We start from the raw sequence: 14,470 nt of genomic DNA on the forward strand, positions 1-14,470 counted from the left end.
AAGTCTGCTGGAAAAAGAGAAGAGTGGTCACTTCCAGAAGGGCCCTGCCCCTCAGGCCAGTGGCCCAGGGCAGCACAGGCAGGGTACAGGAAGCCCCCTGGCACTGGCCACCTGCATGGAGCTGCTGGGTTCCATTTTGCCCACTCCTTCCTCTGCAGAGGTCCAAGAAGATGCCCGTAGACCATCCATCTCCCCTGCCCTGGAGTGCAGTGGGGTCTGGGCGCGTATGACTCTCCCTCCACTCCTCTCTGCCTCCCCGAGGCAGGGCAGAGCGTGCCCTCGTATTCGCACTGGGCTCAGATGAATCTTCTGCTGCCCGGCTTCCTGATCCTGCTAACCCATGGCTCTGTCCCAGGTGTGCCATATATGTTCCTCACTGCCTCTGAGGACACTTACTTAGTCAAGGACAAGGCTTATTTTCAAGCCCATCCTCCTGCCAGGCCTTGGGGAAATTGCTTACCAGAGGTTTGTCACCAAAGTGGTCTGTTCCTTTCCTCCACCTCAGGGGAGGGGTGAGCCCGGAGGCAGAGTGAGTCCTTTGTGTCTGCCGTGGAAAGAGAATATAAATCAACAGAGCTACCCTCTGCAAGCCCCTCCTCAGCACCGTGGAATGCCCAGTCCCACTCCCGCCATCCTTGCCAGCCTGGGAGGGCCCTCCTGGCCCCGGTGTGGCAGGCCCAGTTGGGAGCAAGCCGGAATTCCCCAGGGACAAAGCTCTGATTCACCGGCTGAGCCCTGACATAGCCGCCCCCTCCAGATTCCTGGGGGGTCAGTAAACAAACAGGGTGACAGCTCCCGCCTCCTGGCCTGGCTCAGCGCTCTGTCTGCTCTGCCTGAGGGAGTCTGCTCAGAGCCCGTCAGGACTCTGCCTGCAGCTCACCAGGCACTGAGTCCAGATTCGTGCTGAGGGATAATCATGGAGCTGCCCAACCCTGCAACGGAGTCCCCAGGCAGCACAGGTAGGGTCAGCTCATGGGGACACAGAGTGACTGAGTTCCGAGCTTTGCCCCAAAGCTTGGCTGCTCCCTCACTTCCCTTCAGTCTGTGCTGGGAGCGCTGTTTTAATGGATGACTGGTTTTTGTTAATTGCCTGGAGAGTCTTGTGTGGGCAGGAAGTATGGTTTGGGGGTAAAGGGAGACTAGAAGAGTCTCGGCCACCAGCAGAACCATGTTCTTTCCAGAGAAGGCAAGTAGGGGGACAGGCAGGCTGGCAGGTGGGTTTCCCCTAGGGTGGAGCCGCACAGGCTGAGATTTCCTCTTCTACTCTCCCCTTCCCTCCACCTCCTACTGCCCCCGGGCTGGGCAGTCCTGACACTGTGTTGGAAGTAGCTAACTTCTTAAGGGCTGTTTGGCACAACTTCCACTCCCCCGACCCCCACAATACCCCACGAGCAAGGGATGGGCTCTGAGCTTGAGGGCCCAAGGCAAGACTTTGGCAGGCTCCAAGGCTGGTCATCTTAGCTGCCGACTCTGGTCGGAGTCCCTTGGAGATCAGGATCCAAAATGCTGCTTTAGCCCTTTCTCAACCCATGGAAGGTGAACAGTCCTCTTTAGGACGATTTCCAGCCTTCCTGACTGGTGGAAAATGCGAGTGGGGAGGAGGGGGAGGGGACGCCAAGGCCTAGATTCATTTGGGAAGGATGTCTCTTGCTGATAGCTCTCTGGCTGGTCTGCTCTCTCTCTGAATCTTTATGGGGCAGCCCCTCAGCTTTCTGTTCTGGAAGGTGGGGTAAACTGTGGGGCCCTGAAATAGGAGCCTGCAGCTCACCTTGAATGCTATGGTTGCCAGTGTTTGGGCAATTGTGAGCCGCTCTTATCTAATGCAAGTACCTCCAGGACCTCATCTGGGCAATAGTCCTGGCAGAATTTACAACAAGAGAGATAATGATAGTCATCAGCAGTTATCTGTGACCGACCTGTACCAAGAGAGGACCTTGCAACAAATGGAGCCAAAGAGTCTTCCTTTATCTCAACCCCCACCTCCCCACTGAACACACCCTGGGACAAGGCCTTCTCTCCCCATGTTCACACTTGTCCTACTTTGGCTTGGTGCAGACCAGGGTGCGGCCCACTCCAGGGATTGCAGGATGTCTGTGTTTCTATCCAGGTTAGAGCTGCTGCCACCACCCCTGCACCTCCTCAGGATGGTGCTGGGGTTTCCTGCCTAAGCCCAAAGCTCTTCAACGGGTCTGTTGGCGCTGCCGGACCCCTGGAACCACCAGCCATGAATCTGTGCTGGAACGAAATCAAAAAGAAGTCTCACAACCTGCGGTAAGGCCCGGCCCCTCGAAACAGGGGCCTGCGGGATGGGCTCGGACGGTGCCGGGCTCCTTCTGCTGCTGCAGCTTGTCCTTCTCCTCGCAGCCTGTGCGTCTCCTTGTCAGCCTCACCGTCCGCTTCTTTCCTTCTCGGGCAGTGGGGAAAGAACCCGGGTCAGAAGTCAGGAGCCTCGGATTGGAGCCCCAGTTTTAAGTAGCTGTGTCACCTTGGATAAGCGGTTTGAGTTATCTAAATTTTAGCTTCCACTTATTTGTGGATTTTTTTGAGGAAAAAAATGAGTAGAAGAATAATACTGGTCCTACCTACCTCACAATGTTTCGTGAATATTCAAATAAGATATGGAAATCCTTTCTGAACTTCAAAGCGCTGATGTGTAAATGGAGGATATGATTACGCCCTCCTTTTCTTCTTCTCAGAACTGTCCTCCATCTTGGTAGGGCTCATCTGCCCTCTTCCCACCCTTTTAGCCCTCTACTCCCACCCATTGGTTGTGAGCCCACCTATTCCTCCCCAAGCTGAGGGCAAATCAGTGAGAGCCTGAGGGCAATATCCGCAGCACGTGTTCCTCTTCCCTCACCCCGCTCTGTAACATACACACTTTTTCTCTCCACTCCCTATCATCAAGGACCAAACTCCTGGCTTCTGGTGGGTTCTTGTGGGGATGAGGCAGCATGGAGAAGTAGAAAGAATGCAGGCTCTGGAGCCAGACAAACCTGAGTTCAGATCATAGCTTTACCAGTAACTCAACTGTGTGACCTCGGGCAAATTACTTAACCTCTCTGGGCAATAACAGTGCCTATCTTAAAAGCTGCTCTGGGAATTAGTAGAAGGAAAAATTTAGGTAAGGGGCTTGGCCCAGGTGGTAGGGAGGCAATGAAGAGTTATTACCGTCGGCTGAGGGGAGTGGGCTTGATGGCTGCACACAGGCTAGGCTGGCCTCCAGCTTCCTATCGCTTGGACCTCAGCTCATGGTTCATTTGGGGGGGTAGGCGGACAGAGATGATCATACAGTGTACATTTTTCTCCTTCCACACTTTAAACTTCTAGCCTGTGTTGTTACCATCCTTTGGGACCCTTGGGCTGCTAGTATTTGGGTGCATTCTCACACATGTGAGTGCCCACACTCAGCCACCTGACTTGCCTTTTCCTCTTACTGCATCCTCTCCTAGTCAGAGGGCAGACTCTGAGAAGCCCCTGTGGATGAACAGTTTGGCATGACTTGAGTTCCTCCAAGGCAAGAGGGCAACCAGACACTGTCACGTCTAATGCCCTTGGTCCGTTTCCTACCCTTCCCAGCCTGATGCTGGATACTCAACTCAATGAACCGACCTCCACAAAGTGTTTTAGTACTGAGCTCCATGGGGAGGTGCCTCGGGAGCCTCCGTGGGGGGATAAGAAGGAGGACTCCCGGCCTCCTCCTGCTTCAACCAGAGCAGCACCTCTTTAATCTGTGTAGTCAGCCCTCTGTCACTGAGGGTTCCACATCCGCAGATCGAAAGGCCCATTTAGGCAGAACACATACAGACCTTTTTCTTTGTCATTATTCCCTAAACAATATAGTCTAACAACTATTTACATAGTATTTACATTGTATTAGGCATTATCAGTAATCTAGAGGTGATTTAAAGTATAGAGGAGGAGGTGTGTAGGTTCTATGCAAATGCACCATTTTATATAAAAGACTTGAGCATCTGTGGATTTTTGTATCGGCGGGGGTCCTAAAACCAATCCCCTGCAGATACTGAGAGACGACTGTATACATTAAGGTTCCGCATAAATATTTGTTTGGGGAAAAAGATGTTTTGCCAGTTAAAAAGAAGATTGAAAATCACTGATCTTACCCATTGTGTGCAGTGCTCGCCTAGAGGCCTTCTCAGACCACAGTGGAAAGCTTCAGCTCCCTCTCCAAGAGATTATTGACTGGCTCAGCCAAAAGGATGAGGAATTGTCAGCTCAGCTGCCCCTGCGAGGGGATGTGGCCCTGGTGCAACAGGAGAAGGAGACACACGCGGTAGGTTAGAATTACGGAGGCCGCGAGGTGTAGCCTCTCAGTGGGGAAGGGACCTCTTCTGCAGCACCCTGACAGCCGGGCCCCCAGCCTCTGCTTAGACACTCAAAGTAACAGGAAGCTCTATGCAGTCCTACTGGTCTGTGGATAGCACTCCACAGAGTAAGTCAAACCTTCCCTCTCTATTCCTCTCATCAAATATTGGCCTCCCTTAAAATCCTGCCCTGAATTTTAATGGGGACAAGGAAAATGAACATGATACGATATGAAGTGAAAAAGCGCAGGATGCAAAACTGTATACAGGTGGATCTCAATTGTGCAAAAATCGATATAGATCTGTGTGCACCTATACACACATGGAAAAACAGAGAAGGAGCTATATCAAAATGTTCACATTGATAAACTCCAGGTGGTGAAATTAGAGTTCTTTTTAATTGTCTTCTTCATACTTTTCTGAAATTTCTAAGATTTCTGAGACTTATATTACCTCTATAATCAGAAAATAACAGATGTTTCTTAAAAATGACTATGGAATGCACTGGAAGAAATGATAATTATGTGATGTGACAGAAGTGTTAGCTAACACTACAATGGCAATCATATTGCTATATAAATATATCAAATTAATGTGTTGTACACCTTAAATTCACACAATGTTGTGTGTCAATTATACCTCAATTTAAAAAATGACTATGGAAAGAAATACAATACAGCAAGAAAATAAACAGACTATAACTGCGTGCCACAGTGTGGATGAATCTTAAAAGACAGTATATTGACTGAAAAAAAGCCAGGTACAAAAAGATACATACTGTACGATTCCATTCATATGAAATTCAAAAATGGGCAAAACTAAGCACTAGTGTTACAAGTCAGGACAGGAGTTACTTTGCTGGGAGAAAGGATAAGACAGCAACGGGAAGGAGCCATGAGTGGGCCTTGGAGGATGCTGGTGGAGTTCTGTTTCTTGATCTTGGTACTGGTTACAGAGAAGAAATCACTGTATGGAAATTCATTGAGCTGTACACTTTTGATTTGTGTACTCTTCTTTGTGCATACTTCAACAAAAAAAATTAATTAAAATTTTAATGTAAGTTCTGTCCATCCTGATTTTGATGTCTCTAAGCCCCTTACAGGGGACTTTCTGAATCTTCCAGAGAACCAAGATTCCCAACCCCAAATCACCGTGTTTCTCTGTACCTTGTAGCATAGACAAACCCATTTCATACCAAATAGACCTTCCAGCGTCAGACTTATTCTTCTGCCTATGAGGGGACTGCACTTCTTTTCGTCTGGGTAGCCCAAAGATACATGACATTGCCAAAGGATCAAGTTGCGCTGAGGAGAAGGAAGGTTGTCAATTACAGGATGGAATTGAAAGCAACTGAAAGACTTCCTTCCCTGTTGACCGTGTTGCTAAATTTCACAGGCCTTTATGGAAGATGTCAAGTCTCGGGGCCCCTACATCTACTCTGTACTGGAGTCAGCTCAGGCCTTCCTCTCCCAGCACCCATTTGAGGAATTAGAGGAGCCTCATTCTGAGAGCAAAGGTGCGTGGTCTTCTTCTCTTTCCCCTTCTTCTTGAGCTATGAACCACTAAACACCTTCCTGCCCTGCTCATTTTCTCGACTGTTATCTAGAAGGGTAGTGTTCTCCTAGGAGTCCAAAGGTGAGGAGGAGCAAGATTCATACTGCAAGAAAAAGCAAAGAGAACAGAGCTTGGAGCAGAACGAGTGTGTGACCCAAAGTTGTATGTGGCTCTCTGGAGCATCGTATGTGGCCTTCCAAAGAGGCATGAAAAGGAAAAAAGAAGAGACTCGAATGCACTCAAGTGAATAAAAGTAGTAGTATGTCCTTTAAAAACCTGCTGATTTTGGGGCCGGCCCAGTGGCTCAGCAGTTAAGTGTGCACGTTCTGCTTTGGCTGCCCAGGGTTCGCCAGTTCGGATCCTGGGTGCGGACATGACACCACTTGGCAAGCCATGCTGTGGCAGGTGTCCCATATATAAAGTAGGGGAAGATGGGCACGGATGTGAGCTCAGGGCCAGTCTTCCTCAGCAAAAAGAGGAGGATTGGCAGCAGAAGTTAGCTCAGGACTAGTCTTCCTCACAAAAGAGAAAATAAATAAATAAATAAACCCTGCTGATTTATCCCAACATAGAGAGACATGTGGCAATGCTCTAATCAACCAACAAATACAAAAACATTTTTACAATCTAAAAAGTTGGATGATGACATTTGAGAAGAAAATTGTGTCTTTTTGATACTTCCCCTGGTGACTTCTGGCCCCTTCCCTCGATAGAGTGGGCCACGCTAGGCCTAGGTTCAAATAAGGCAGCAGGGTGGGATCGACGGTGATTAGGTCTGAGCGGTGGCCCAGCAAGCCCTTTTCTCCATAAAGAGTCTTCAACCCTCTGAGATTGGCTATGAATAGCCTGGACAGGCCTTTCATTAATTGACTCCTTTGTCAATGTTGTTGACCCTCCCAGTTTACTTTGAGCCCCTCAGTAGGAGGGCCAGAACTCAGTGTACTGCCCAATGGGCCTCAGATAGGACAAGCTCAAGAGAGAGCAGGACAATTTCAATTAGCCTGGGGGCTCTGAATCTACTTCTGAGGGGAGGTCTGAAGGAGGAAGAGGAAAGCTACAATTTAGGAGCCTAGGTGGAAAAGTTGGGCAAGTTATACTGACCTCTCTTGGGCTGGGCCTTCATAAATATCCCCCTTCTTAGGATGGAAGTGGGCAGCAGACACTAACGCAAAATTGCATTCCAGGGTCCTGTGAATAGGATCCTGGGTGATTTGCTTCACTGCACCTTTTAATATACTTTACTCACTATTTACCTTGCCCAGTTTTTAAGAATATGAGGAAATGATATAGTCAGTGGAAAATACCAATATGGTCTCTTGACTGTGTTGGTGGAACCATGAACCTACACATATGATAAAATCACATAGAACTAAATACACACACACAAATGAGTACAAGTAAAATTGGGGAACTCAACAAAATTGGTGGATTGCACGAGTATCAATATCCTGGTTGTGATATTGTACTATATTTTGCAGGACGTTACCATTTGGGGAAACTGAGTAAAGGGTACATGAGATCTCTATGTTATTTCTTACAACTGCATGTGAATCTACAATTATCTCAAAATAAAAAGTTTAATTTAAAAACACTTGAGTGTACAAAAGGAGCTCAACCATGGAAAAACGTGTATTTGTGTGTATATGAATATGTACACAAATGCACATGTGCACACATGCACACACGCACACTTTTATGAAGGGCTGTCTTTGTCTCTGTCTTTCCCTGGGCTTCCCCTGCCTGCCTGGCCTGACCTGACTTCCTGCCTACCCTTGCAGATACCTCTCCCAGGCAGCGGATCCAGAATCTTAGTCGCTTTGTGTGGAAGCAGGCGACGGTGGCCAGTGAACTATGGGAGAAGCTGACAGCCCGCTGTGTGGACCAGCACCGCCACATTGAGCGCACTCTGGAGCAGCTGTTGGAGATCCAGGGGGCAATGGAGGAATTAAGCACTACTCTGACCCAGGCTGAGGGAGTCCGAGCCACTTGGGAGCCTATCGGGGATCTCTTCATTGACTCACTCCCTGAGCACATCCAGGCTCTTAAGGTATGCAGGCCCCCTGGCTACAGTCCACCCTGAGACCTGACACTCCCCCAGACCCTGACAACGCTCCTGCTGCTGAGACTCCATTGTTGGCCCTGGCTACAACTGAGCCTCTCCCAGTTTATGTGCTGGATTTGGGGGCTGGTTTAGCTGCAGTCTCCTCTGTCCTACTGTCTTCTCTTTCCCTAGTGTTTTCTGAGAGTAGAAAGGGAAGAGGATAAGGATGGTGGCTGCCCACACCTTAGTTCAGTTGCCCCAATAGGCAAGCACCTAGGTTGTGTTGTTGAAACAAAATCTCTGGGTGAAGAAGGAGGAATTGAGGTGAATGACTAATGGTTCCTCTTTCCCACTCTCTGTCCGATGTGGGACTTGGGTCCTGGCCCTACAGCTGTTCAAAGAAGAATTCTCCCCCATGAAAGATGGAGTGAAGTTGGTGAACGATCTGGCCCATCAACTTGCCATTTCGGATGTGCATTTGTCAATGGAGAATTCCCGGGCCCTGGAGCAGATCAACGTCCGGTGGAAACAGCTACAGGTAGAAGAGGAGCCTGGAGTGAGCCATGAGGAAGAGCCTCAATATAACTAGGCTTGGGGGAAACTTCTCCAGGCCCGAAAGAAGTAAAGGGGTGTTGAAATAAGATCTACATGGGAAAGGAATAGTAGAGAGTTTGGGGCCAGGCAACAGACTTCTCAATCTCTAAGCTGCAGGGAGTGATCGAAATGAAGATCTGATCGGGGCCAGCCCTGTGGCCGGGGGTTAAAGTTCCACACGTTCTGCTTCGGCGGCCCAGATTTGCAGGTTCGGATCCCAGGTGTGGACCTAGTCCACTCATTGGCCACGCTGTGGAGGCATCCCGCATATAAAGTGGAAGGAGATTGGCACAAATGTTAGTTAGCTCAGGGCTAACCTCACAAAAAGAAATGAAGATCTGAGAGGAGGCTGTCTACACGTGGGCACTTAGGGTAGACAGGGGCAGATGAAGAGTGACTGCAGCCGGGAACAAGGGATGCACTTCTCTGACCCTTGGGAGTGCTGTGATAGGGCTAGGAGTTGGGTGATGTTGGGAGGAGCTGGAACCAGAGGAGAGCCAGCCTATAAGGGAGTTCACAAAGATCCCCTGAGGGACCTGGAAACCCCGTACTAAATATCTGGAATGAATCTACTGACTTCCTACCTGTTCTTTCCATAGGGATCAGTTGGCGAGAGGCTTAAGCAGCTCCAGGATGCCCACCGGGACTTTGGGCCTGGGTCACAACACTTCCTCTCCTGTACGTGAGACAAACGGCACTTCACTTAGCAGAACCTCAGCCACCTTCCAAGAGAGTCTGCTGTTGTCCCTTGGGGGCCCGATGGGATCCCAGTATACCTTGGCATACTGAAGCAGTAAGGATAAAGCAGTGTAGCACAGTGGTTAAAAGGACAGGCTCTCCAGTCAGAGAGACCTGGGTCAGAGTCATTGCTCCTGGACTCCATAGCTGTGCAAGCTTGAAAAAGATAGCTTCACCTTTCCGAACCTCAATTTTCCCATATGAAAAAAGAGGGGGAATTATTACCTAGCTCATAGGGTTATGGGAATTAAATGACTTAATTTTTTCAACAACATATGTCGAGGGCCTCCTGTGGGCCAGGTACTGTTCTAGGCACTGGGGGTGTATCAGGAACAATACAGACAAAAGCCCTCAGACTTGTGGAGCTTACATTTTAGTGGCGGAAGCCAGGCCATAAGCAAATAAGTAAAATATATATAAGGTCGAATGATGACAAGCGCTATGGAAAGAAATAAAGCAGGGAAGGCGTGAATAGCGAGTGCTGGACTTCAGTGGGGAGGCGTTGCGATTTTAATAGTGTGGTCAGGAGGGGCCTCACTGAGAGCACGGCAACTGAACAGAGGCTTCAAGGAGCTGAGGGGATGAGCCATGTGGACATCTGAGGGAAGAGCATACCAGGCAGAGGGAACAGTGAGTTCCGGGACCTTAAGGCAGGGGCATGGCTGAGGAATAGCAAGGAGAGCCGTGTAGAAGAGCATAAGGAAGGGAGAGAGCGGGAGGGCAGCGTGGTAGCGGGAGGCAAGAGGTGAGAACTTGGGATTTCATTCTGAATGGAATGAAGAACTTTTGGTGGGGTTTGAACAGAAGGATGACACGATCTGACTTATGTTTCAACAGTGTCAGCGTGTTGGGAAGCAAGAGTGGGAGCAAGGAGACCTGTTAGGAAGCACATTGCAATAATCCAGGTGTGGGCCTATGGTGACCCAGATCGGGGTGGTAGCAGTGGAGATGGTGGGAAGAGATAGATATGACAATTAGATATCTACACAAAGCATTCAGCAGAGTATCTGGCACATAGTAGGAGCTCAATCGATGTTAATGGAGGTTAGAACTATTGCTGTTACAATCACTGGCATGCAGCTATACGTGCAGAGGGCTCTTGTACCCAGGGAAGCTGCAATGAGGAGGTTGGCCAGGGAACTGAGCCTCTCCTGGAACATCCAGAAGATAAAGACACAGAGCAGATAGGGCCATCCTTTTCCGGAGTTCCTCACCAGGCAGAAATGGGCAGTACCATTCCCCATTGTCCCACAGGACTGAGAAGCTTGACCTTCTTGGGGAAGGGCTTTGAGCCGCACGAGGAAAGTAGGATTCACTTCATATCCACAGCAGTACCCCAGCTGTCTGCAGCTGAACGGGTAGAAATGGCGGCCTGCTCAGGGAGAAGATTGTCAGGGTGGCCAAGGCCAGGTATTCCTGTTCATGCCCCTGCCACGTCTCTGGCACATGAGGGTATCAGTGATGACCTTTTCTCCTTCCCTTGCCCTAACATCAGGGAGAGAAGTGTGTTCATTAGAAGTTTTTGTCCCACCCTCAGGGGCTGTTAAGAGCTGGCAGTGAAAGTCAAGCATCCTCTTTGGGGTTTGACCACCTATTTGGGAGGATAGAGCGGGGGAGTTGCCCGGAGCCTGAAGAGCATTAGTGGCCAGCTTCTTTCTCTTTCTCTTCTCCCTTACCAGCCTCTGTCCAGGTTCCCTGGGAAAGAGCAATTTCACCCAATAAAGTTCCCTACTACATCAAGTGAGTGATCGTCTGAATCAGAAGCGGGTCAGTCACCTGCCCACCTCCTCCCTTACTTGTCTTTTTTCCACGTGTCCCTGTCACTTCTTATCTGTTGGGATTCCTCCACCCAGTCCAGTTTTTCCTCCTACTCATCTCAAGAGCTCAAGATTCTACCTGGGTAAAGGTGAATGCTTGTGCCTTGGGATCTTCAGGGTTCACCCTCGGATCCTGCTGCTCCTTGCATCCAACCTATCACTGAGTGGTGCGCACCTGTGGGAGCGGGTGGGGGATGGTGTGGACCCTGGCGCTATTTATGCTTTTGTTTGTAGCCACCAGGCTCAGACCACATGCTGGGACCATCCCAAGATGACGGAGTTATACCAAACTCTAGGTAAGAATGCGGAGATTTATACAGCTGCCTTTGTCCTATAAGAATGGAAGGGAGTCCCATTCAAAGAGCCTCAACTGGAGGCTCTCCACTCCCCCTGGACCATTTTATCATCACATTGGGGAATTATCCTACAGATGTGAACCAGATTACTTTGAGAGACACTATCCCGGCTGTGATGAGGGTGACTCTCATGTGCCTTATCTTTGGCTACTAAGAGAGACTCACGATTACGTTGTAAATTTTACCCATGTTGATGCATGTGACTACAGTTCATTCATTTTTACTGCTGTAGAGTGTTCCATTGTATATACCACAGTTTCTTCATCTGTTCTACTGTTGATGGACATGTGTGTCATTTCTAGTTTGCAGTTAACAAGAACAGAGCTGCTAAGGAGCTCTTGCCCATGACTTCCAGTGCGCATGTGCATGTTTTCCAGTCTACAGGTCATAACGTCATTTCAGTTGTGACAAGCATATAAAAAAATTGAAATAGACTAGGAAATATGAAACTGCAACAGATCCCTAGCGAGAGTCATAGGTGATATTAATTTTATGTTTTTACTTTATCAAATCTAGTAAGGTGGTGTTTCCTGAAATGTTTGATTCATTTATTTATTTATGTGCACATGTGTGTACGTATACTGGACTGCGATATAAATAAATTTCATACTATGTGTCTTGGTCAGAAAACATGTGAAAATCACTGCTCTGGGATACGTAGTTGGCTGGGTTGAAGGCTATGCGAATGCTCAGTTTTACTAGGTAATACCAAACTGTTTTCCAAGGTGATTGTACCAGTTGACTTTTCCACCAGCAGTTGTCATTCATCTACATCTTGGCTGACAATTGCTGTTGTTAGAGTTTTATTTTTTGCCCATCTGGTGGGTGTAAAATGGTATCTCGTTGTGGTTTTAGTTTGCATTTCTCTGATCTGAGTGAGTCTCTATTCTTTGCAGCTGATCTGAACAACATTAAGTTCTCAGCTTACCGCACTGCCATGAAGCTACGCAGAGTCCAGAAGGCCCTGCGCTGTAAGTCTCCCACTGCACTTCCCTGTGGCCTTCACCCCACTCCTGCTCTTCCTCATCTGTAAGCTGCTTCCCACTTTCATCCCACCTTGGCCAGGGTTGTTGATTCGCTTGATGGAAACTCTCCAAAGGCTGAGATATGCTGGCTGTGGACACCTGCTCTTTCCAGGGCCCTTCCATTCTCCCCAAGCCCCAGACTTGTTTCCAAATTAACCCACAGCTATCCTTTTCCTTGTCCCTTCTTCCACGCCCAACATGGATAATCAAGCAAGTCCTTGATGGCGGGAAGTATCCCAGTCGATGGTTTGGAGCCCCTGGGGGCTTGTGTTCTTTTGCCATCTTGAGGTCATTGGATGCAGCAGCAGAACTGTGGAAGCAAATTCCAGTGGTTAGGGGACAGCACGGCCGCAGATATAATGTGCTTTCTGGCCTTTCTCAGAGACACTGTCCATTCAATCCTCCTGGTCCAGGCATGTCTGGCTAGGCTGATTTCAGCATTGGGGGTAATCAAAAAGTCCTCCTGAGGGGCCAGCCCAGTGGCACAGCAGTTAAGTTTGCATGTTCCGCTTCGGTGGTCTGGGGTTCGCTGGTTCAGATCCCAGGTGCGGACCTACGCACCACTGGTCAAGCCATGCTGTGGTAGGCGTCCCACATGTAAAGTAGAGGAAGATGGGCATGGATGTTAGCTCAGGGCCAGTCTTCCTCAGCAAAAAAAAAAAGAAAGAAAGAAAGAAAGGAGGAGGATTGGCGGCAGATGTTAGCTCAGGGCTAATCTTCCTCAAAAAAAAAAAAAATCTTCCCTAGGTATGTCACATTTGCCCAGGCATACCTAAGCCTTCATAACTGGTGTCTAGGATCTCAGAACAAGGCTTCTGGGCTAACAAAGCTATTTGCAGTTGAAATGTGTGTAAAGACAGAGAAACTTAAAATGGCATTTGACCCCTTGGGAGTTAATACAACAGAAGAGGTGAGTTTACTCACATCCCATCAACTTCTTGAAACGGATATCAAAGAACATGTGGATGTAGAAACATTTTGTGTTAATTTATGGGGGCTTTTGTTGCCTTCCTCCTCTTTGAGATGAGGTTCTTGGTAAAGGACAAAGCCTGTATCATACTTACAAATGGTTGCTCTGGAGATTGAGTCAAATTCAGTGAGGCTGGTGGCCTTATCTCCTTGTCTAGCCCCTGGGCTTCTACTTTGGGCTGTACTTTCTCCTTCTCTCCTTTCCTTCCCAGTGGACCTGGTAACTTTAACCACAGCCCTGGAGATCTTCAACGAGCATGATCTGCAGGCTAGTGAGCATGTGATGGATGTGGTGGAGGTCATTCATTGCCTGACCGCCTTATATGAACGGCTGGAGGAGGAAAGAGGCATCCTGGTCAATGTGCCGCTCTGTGTGGACATGAGCCTCAACTGGCTGCTCAATGTTTTTGATAGGTAAGGTCTTGAAGCCCTGGCAGCCCTCAGGATGAAATTCACTGAGGCAGCTGGAGTGGGCATGGTGGGAAGGGCTTTCTCCCGTGGCAGACTTGGACCCAGCTCAGCATGGGGCATAGTTGGCACAGAGCCCTGCTGGGATCAACTCTGTGAGGGAAATGTCTGCCAAGATGTTAACCTTTTACATATATTCATGTTCTCAGTGTCTTCTTTTAAACCTAGTGGTCGCAGTGGAAAGATGCGGGCATTGTCCTTTAAGACTGGCATTGCATGCCTGTGTGGCACAGAAGTGAAGGAAAAACTGCAGTGTGAGTACAACTCCCAAGTCTGGAGTGGAGTTGGGTGGAGGGAGACATGTGGCGGGAAGAGGAAGGGTATAAGATAAGCAGAAGGTAGGTCTTGTGACTGAGCGGAGGGCTACTTGGGTAATGCTTCCCGCTCTAGGCTATTGCAAAGAACCTACAACAGCCAAAGGCCAATATAGGCCTAAGGCCTGTGATTATTCCCAGTGTCACTCCACAGGGTTTGGCTTCCTCTGATCTGAGGTAGTTACTTGACCAGGATCTGAGTTCGCATCTTGGGGTACCCAGGGTCTGGACTTTCTAGTTCCATTCCTCTGTGGCCTATCAGGCTTAGCCCT

At 48.8% G+C, this 14,470-nt stretch overlaps 1 protein-coding gene across 2 annotated transcripts in view; it reads left to right on the top strand.

The window, feature by feature from the left end:
• DRP2 (dystrophin related protein 2) overlaps positions 1-14,470 on the top strand; it is a 42,082-nt gene that overhangs the window by 12,436 nt on the left and 15,176 nt on the right. Inside the window, exons 1-12 of one of the 2 annotated variants that reach the window (XM_070606671.1) lie at positions 824-959; positions 2,108-2,271; positions 4,135-4,291; positions 5,718-5,838; positions 7,655-7,923; positions 8,309-8,455; positions 9,111-9,189; positions 10,929-10,989; positions 11,301-11,362; positions 12,319-12,393; positions 13,629-13,830; positions 14,053-14,138. In XM_070606671.1, the coding sequence (XP_070462772.1) occupies positions 2,225-2,271; positions 4,135-4,291; positions 5,718-5,838; positions 7,655-7,923; positions 8,309-8,455; positions 9,111-9,189; positions 10,929-10,989; positions 11,301-11,362; positions 12,319-12,393; positions 13,629-13,830; positions 14,053-14,138 (1,306 nt within the window). In that variant the 5' untranslated portion in view covers positions 824-959; positions 2,108-2,224. Of the gene's footprint in view, positions 1-823; positions 960-2,107; positions 2,272-4,134; positions 4,292-5,717; positions 5,839-7,654; positions 7,924-8,308; positions 8,456-9,110; positions 9,190-10,928; positions 10,990-11,300; positions 11,363-12,318; positions 12,394-13,628; positions 13,831-14,052; positions 14,139-14,470 lie in introns of those variants that run through there. The other variant, XM_070606670.1, reaches the window with a different exon arrangement.

This window comes from Equus przewalskii, chromosome X, assembly GCF_037783145.1.
Source record: "Equus przewalskii isolate Varuska chromosome X, EquPr2, whole genome shotgun sequence".
Classification (NCBI taxonomy): domain Eukaryota; kingdom Metazoa; phylum Chordata; class Mammalia; order Perissodactyla; family Equidae; genus Equus; species Equus przewalskii.